The sequence below is a fragment of the Bubalus bubalis genome, chromosome 3, assembly GCF_019923935.1.
Source record: "Bubalus bubalis isolate 160015118507 breed Murrah chromosome 3, NDDB_SH_1, whole genome shotgun sequence".
Taxonomy (NCBI): domain Eukaryota; kingdom Metazoa; phylum Chordata; class Mammalia; order Artiodactyla; family Bovidae; genus Bubalus; species Bubalus bubalis.
Window position 1 is genome coordinate 156,052,250 of NC_059159.1, and position 6,568 is coordinate 156,058,817.

At 37.7% G+C, this 6,568-nt stretch overlaps 1 protein-coding gene across 1 annotated transcript; it reads left to right on the top strand.

The window, feature by feature from the left end:
• Positions 1-4,406: 4,406 nt before the first annotated feature.
• Positions 4,407-5,458, top strand: LOC102404973 (olfactory receptor 13D1-like). The gene has a single exon (XM_044938416.1). It carries the CDS (start codon positions 4,407-4,409, stop codon positions 5,358-5,360), a length of 954 nt encoding a protein of 317 aa, XP_044794351.1. The 3' UTR covers positions 5,361-5,458.
• The last annotated feature ends 1,110 nt before the right edge of the window (positions 5,459-6,568 follow it).

Genomic DNA, 6,568 nt, shown 5'->3' on the forward strand with positions numbered 1-6,568 from the left:
GCACCTGTACACCTCAGCCTTAATGTTTAGTATCTAGACACAAGGGACAATAACTGTAATGTTTAAATTGTTTTAGCATATTTTACTCTGAGTTAATCTTCCTAATATAATTTGACACCTACTTCAGTGTCTTTCTCTTTTTCATTATACTTTTCCTTTTGCACATTTATTTTAGAATTTGGGTAATTCAGAAAAGTAGGGGAAAAGTATCTAAGATAACCATTAATGTTTTGATATTTCTTTTCAGTCTTTCAATTCTGTCTAGGTTATCTTGGTTTAGATTTTGATCTTCCAAATAATGCTATAATTGTCTTGTTATCACTTAGTCATTCTAAAATAATTTAAATGTAATTTGGGGGTTAGTGGAAATTTATCACAAATGTCATATTAAAAGGTGATTAATGACCCAAAATAAGTGTACTATGATTATTTAACAATTCTCCTCGCATTAGATAAGAATGAAAAACTGTTTTAAAAGACCACTTCCAATATATAGATACCATGGAAAGTAATTGTATTATAAATTACCAAGAATCTTTTAAAATCTTCATTTCCTTGTTCCCAGATTCTATAAATTCATTTTAGAGAAGTAAAGTTAAATGGGGAAAGCATTTCAGGCACTATGCAATTCAATAGAGCATTTATTAACTGTTTCTTAAAAGGTACTCTAGCATTGCAAGAGTAATGAAAATCGTCTCCTTTATATTATCTATTATCCTTCCTCTCTACCTCTATTTGAAAACCTTAAAGCAGATTGGTGGTCTCTCTTTAAAAAATCTGCTAATAAAATTTTGTTTGCAGAAATTATCAAAGGGCTGTTAGGATACCTCATGTACACTACATTTATTTACTATAAGTAATTTTGAAATAGGAATCAGGTTTATAAGATGTTCCTCAAAACAGAAGGTTTGTGACCTGATTTACATCTGTCCTCCCGAAACTGCAGTACATTCAGATCTCAGATGACTGAAGTTCTGCTATCAGAAGATTATTCTCAAAGTCATTTGGTATGTGTACCTACAGTCAATCAAGCTCCAATCTTAATACCAAGTAAAGGTATATCCTGGCCTACCCAACTCTTGCTACCCTTTTTGAAATGTATGCCTACAAAGTAGGGTGCAGCCTGAATTAAATGAGTGTCCTCCTTTCTATGGACAGAGGAGCTGGCTGGGCCATAGTCCTTGAGGCCACAAAAGTGTCAGATAAGACTTGGAGACTAAACAACAACAATTTCCTTTCTACAAGCAATAGATATGTAAGTATTCTATTATTTTGAATGAATTGTCTCACCATTGTAAACTAGAGTTTTCATAGAAAGCAGTATAACTCATTGGCAAATGACTATCACAGAAATAGCTAGTCCTATACTGGAAACATAACTACTTTTTGAAAACCCTAAGTAAAAGCCCATCTATTCAATCAACATTTTTTCTCTAAGAATATTTTTTAATCTAGGTAGAGTATCTTGAGAATGAAGAAGTGTTTTCAAAATTATACTCAGTTTTACTTAGTTGTTATAGGGAAGAATATCATACTAATATCTACTCTTTAGATTTTTTTCAAATTAAAGTCATTTTCTCTACACTCTACAGCACGGAACTCTGATCTTGTTCAGTTCAGTTCAGTCTCTCAGTCATGTCTGACTCTTTGGACCACCATGGATGGTAACATGCCAGGCTTCCCTGTCCTTCACCATCTCCCAGAGCTTGCTCAAACTCATGCCTATTGAGTTCATGATGCCATCCAACTATCTCATCCTCTGACGTCCCATTCGCCTCCTGCCTTCAATTTTTCCCAGAATCAGGGTCTATTCAAATGAGTCAGTTCTTTGCATCAGGTGGCCAAACTATTGGAGTTTCAGCTTCAGCATCAGTCCTTCCAATGAATATTCAGGACTGATTTCCTTTAGGATGGACTGGTTTGGTCTCCTTGCTGTCCAAGGGCCTCTCAAGAGTCTTCTCCAACACCACAGTTCAAAAGCATCAATTCTTCAGCACTCAGCTTTCTTTATAGTCCAACTCTCATATCCATACATGACTACTGGAAAAACCATAGCTTTGACTAGACAGACCTTTATCGGCAAAGTACTATCTCTGCTCTTTAATATGCTGTCTGGGTTGGTAATAGCTTTTCTTCCAAGGAGCAAGCATCTTTTAATTTCATGGCTGCAGTCACCATGTGCAGTGATTTTAGAGATCAAGAGAATAAAGTCTGTCACTGTTGCCATTGTTTCCATTGTTTGCCATGAGGTGATGGGTTCGGATGCCATGAGCTTAGTTTTCTGAATGTTGAGCTTTAAGCCAACTTTTTCTCTCTCCTCTTTCATTTTCATCAAGAGGCTCTTTAGTTCTTCTTTGCTTTCTGCCATAAGGGTGGTGTCATCTGCATATCTGAGGTTATTGATATTTCTCCCGGAATCTTGATTCCAGCTTGTGCTTCATCCAGTCTGTCATTTTGTATCATGTACTCTGCATATAAGTTAATAAGTAGAGTGACAATATACAGCCTTTACATATTCCTTTCCCAATTTGAAACCAGTCTGTTGTTCCATGTCTGCTTCTAATTGTTGCTTCTTAACCTGCATACAGGTTTCTCAGGAGGCAGGTAAGGTGGTCTGGTATAATTTCAACTTCTTGTCTTGGAAAATCAGATCAGATCAGATCAGTCTCTCAGTCGTGTCCGACTCTTTGTGACCCCATGAATCACAGCACGCCAGGCCTCCCTGTCCATCACCATCTCCCGGAGTTCACTGAGACTCACGTCCATCGAGTCAGCAATGCCATCCAGCCATCTCATCCTCTGTTGTCCCCTTCTCCTCCTGCCCCAAATCCCTCCCATCATCAGAGTCTTTTCCAATGAGTCAACTCTTTGTATGAGGTGGCCAAAGTACTGGAGTTTCAGCTTTAGCATCATTCCTTCCAAAGAAATCCCAGGGCTGATCTCCTTTAGAATGGACTGGTTGGATCTCCTTGCAGTAAAGGACTTTCAAGAGTCTTTTCCAACACCACAGTTCAAAAGCATCAATTCTTCAGCGCTCAGCCTTATTCACAGTCCAACTCTCACATCCATACATGACCACAGGAAAAACCATAGCCTTGACTAGATGGACCTTTGTTGGCAAAGTAATGTCTCTGCTTTTGAATATGCTATTTAGGTTGGTCATAACTTTCCTTCCAAGGAGTAAGCGTCTTTTAATTTCATGGCTGCAGTTACCATCTGTAGTGATTTTGGAGCCCAGAAAAATAAAGTCTGACACTGTTTCCACTGTTTCCCCATCTATTTCCCATGAAGTGGTGGACCGGATGCTGAGCTTAATTTCAAATTCAGAAAATGGAAAAGGAATGACTTTCATATGGACAGAAATAAAGGGCAAACTCTTCTATGTGGGATTTTGTTGTTTGTATTTCTAAAAACTAAGGAATCCAAAACAAATTGCAATACACTTACACTGAAGTCTCACCAAAATGTTTAGTTTTGTATTGTCTGCTGTTCAATTTCAATATTACATAGAACTGAAACCCCAATGGCAAGTTCCAAAGATAACCAAAGAGAGATGATTTAAAAGGCCTTGCTAGTCATGTGCTTATACACAAGCAACATCAACAACATCTGAAAGCATGTTAATGAATACAGATCTTAAAACCCACTTCAGATCCACTGATTGAGAGTCCTTTACAAAAATTTCCCAAGTGATTCATCTGTATACTAAAATTTGGATGGGTGTTTTCTTCCTCAGCTACACAATAGAATCATCTTGAGAGCATTATTCTAAAAGATGCCTTAAACACTCCCATTCAGACAACTTGTATAATTTTGAGAGCAATAACCAAGTAATTTAATAAGGGGGATGTAAAGTCAAAAATTTAGGACTGAATAGTAGTTTGTTTACCTACTGTGTTTTAAAATACTTCTTACGTTATGAACTTTATCTCCCTCAGAGTTATAGTGATGATAAAATAAGTATGATGAAAATTTTCATGAATTGTAAAACCCTAAACCAATGTTATTGTTAATGACTGGCATGATATAAAATCATAAATCCATATTTTTAAGAAGTTAAGCATGTTATTTCCAAAATGATGACATTCAAAGTAAGTCTGAATCAGGAATAAGAAGTATTTATTATATAGTTCTTCCCTGACTCATAATTTGTGCATCATAATGTCAGAAATGGAATATTAAGTTTGTATTTTTAATAAACTACCAACATAATTATTGTCTTTCTTTTATCCCCTGACACATGAGCTAAAAGAAAAATTTGAAAATCTAAACTCACAACTGTAAACCCAGCCAACTAATACTGACCTGTTGCCCTTCCTCCAATATTCTCTTACTTCATATTATAATATGTATAGAGTCCTTAAACCCGCATCTCTTCTGGATTACTCCAGGTATGAAAATGTGAAATGGAAAGGACCAATTGGACAGACATTGAGTTCATTCTACAGGGACTTTCTGAGTATCCAAGAGCAGAAAAACTCCTTTTTGCGATGTGTTTGTTGATGTACCTGGTGATTCTCCTGGGGAACAGCACTTTGATCATCCTCACTCTCCTGGATTCCCACCTTCACACCCCTATGTACTTCTTCCTCTGTAATCTTTCCTTCCTTGACATTTGGTACACATCCTCCTTTATCCCCTCAGTGCTGATACACTTTCTATCCGAGAAAAAAACTATCTCCTTCACTAGGTGTGTTGTTCAGATGTCTGTCTCTTACACTATGGGGTCGACAGAGTGTGTGCTTCTAGCAGTGATGGCATATGACCGTTCCATAGCCATCTGCAGCCCTCTGAGATACCCCAGCATCATGAGCAAGGCGCTTTGTATTCAGATGGCAGCTCTCTCCTGGGGACTGGGCTTTCTCAACTCATTGACAGAAACAATTCTTGCAGTGCAGTTGCCCTTCTGTGGAAAAAATGTCATCAATCATTTTGTTTGTGAAATACTGGCTTTTGTCAAGCTAGCTTGCACAGATATATCCTTGAATGAGATTGCTATCATGTTGGGCAATGTAATATTTTTATTTGTTCCATTACTGTTGATTTGTATCTCCTACATTTTCATCCTTTCCACTGTCCTAAGAATCAATTCAGCCGAAGGAAGAAAAAAGGCTTTTCCCACCTGCTCAGCCCACATAATGGTGGTGACTGTGTTTTATGGGACAATCCTCTTCATGTATATGAAGCCAAAGTCCAAAGACGCTGCTTTTGACAAATTGATTGCCCTGTCCTATGGAGTCAGCACACCGATGCTCAATCCTATCATCTATAGCCTGAGAAATACAGAAGTGCATGGCGCTATGAGAAAATTGACAGCTAGACTGGTTCTGGAGGAAAGAATGAGAAATTTGAATCTTTGAATTTGTGTACAAAATAAGCTCATATATTGGATGCAAGGTTTTCAGTATAAGCAGAACAAAGGAAATAAAGGCTATACGTAAAATCACAGAATTTAAGAGTTGGGAAGAAATTTCAGGGTAATAATCTAACTTCATCATTTATGAAAACAGCATAAAAATGTAGGGATATGTAGTCCGTGAAGTGAGAGCAAACTTTTAGAAACCAGAAAAAAATTGAAATTAAACTTTTCCAGAAATATCCAGGTTTAATTTTTAACAGTTAAAAATATGTACTTTTTCATTCCCTTTTTTGAGAGAACTACTTGAGTTCATGTTTTTTCTGTTTATTACTCATTTTTGTTTTACTCAGGGATTTGATCGGCTCCAACCTCATTTTTCTGGTGCTACTGCTAAGTCACTTCAGTCGTGTCCGACTCTGTGCGACCCCATAGACAGCAGCCCACCAGGCTCCCCCATCCCTGGAATTCTCCAGTTAAGAACAGTGGAGTGGGTTTCCATTTCCCTCTCCAAAGCATGAAAGTGAAAAGTGAAAGTGAAGTCGCTCAGTCATATCCAATTCTTAGGGACCTCATGGATTGCAGCCTACCAGGCTCCTCTGTCCATAGGATTTTCCAGGCAAGAGTACTGGAGTAGGGTGCCATATATATTCCTTCTTCTTTCCCTTGCTGTGTTTTTTCTACCCAGTCTGCTACAGTATGCTGGATGCACTATGTAGTTATCCAAATATATCCTGTTCTTTCACACTTAAGGACAATAGTATATTTTCACTTCATCCCCGTTATCATATTTCTCATTTGGTGACAACACAGGCATTTAATTAAAGAAAATTTAAATGTTTTATCTTCTGAAAAATCCTTCCAAATTTACCCACAGTGAAAGCACTGTTTACAATTGCCAAGATAGGGAAGCAACCTAAGTGTCCATCAGCTGTTGAATGGATAAAGAAGATGTAATGTGTGGGTGTATATATATGTGTGTGAATTTTGTTGTTTACTTGCTATGTCCGAAATTTTTGGGAACCCATAGACTGTGCCCTGCTGGCTTCTCTGTCTAAGAGATTTCTCAGGCAAGAATACTGGAGTGGGTTGCCATTTCCTTCTCCTGAGGATCTTACTGACCCAGAGATCAAATCTGTGTGTCCTGAATTGGCAGGGGCATCTTTACCATTGAACCATCAGGGAAGCCCCAATAGAATATTACTCAGCCAC

Bases quoted from the DNA above. Each gene is read 5' to 3' on its own strand.
- LOC102404973 (XM_044938416.1), top strand. From the start codon at position 4,407: ATGGAAAGGACCAATTGGACAGACATTGAGTTCATTCTACAGGGACTT.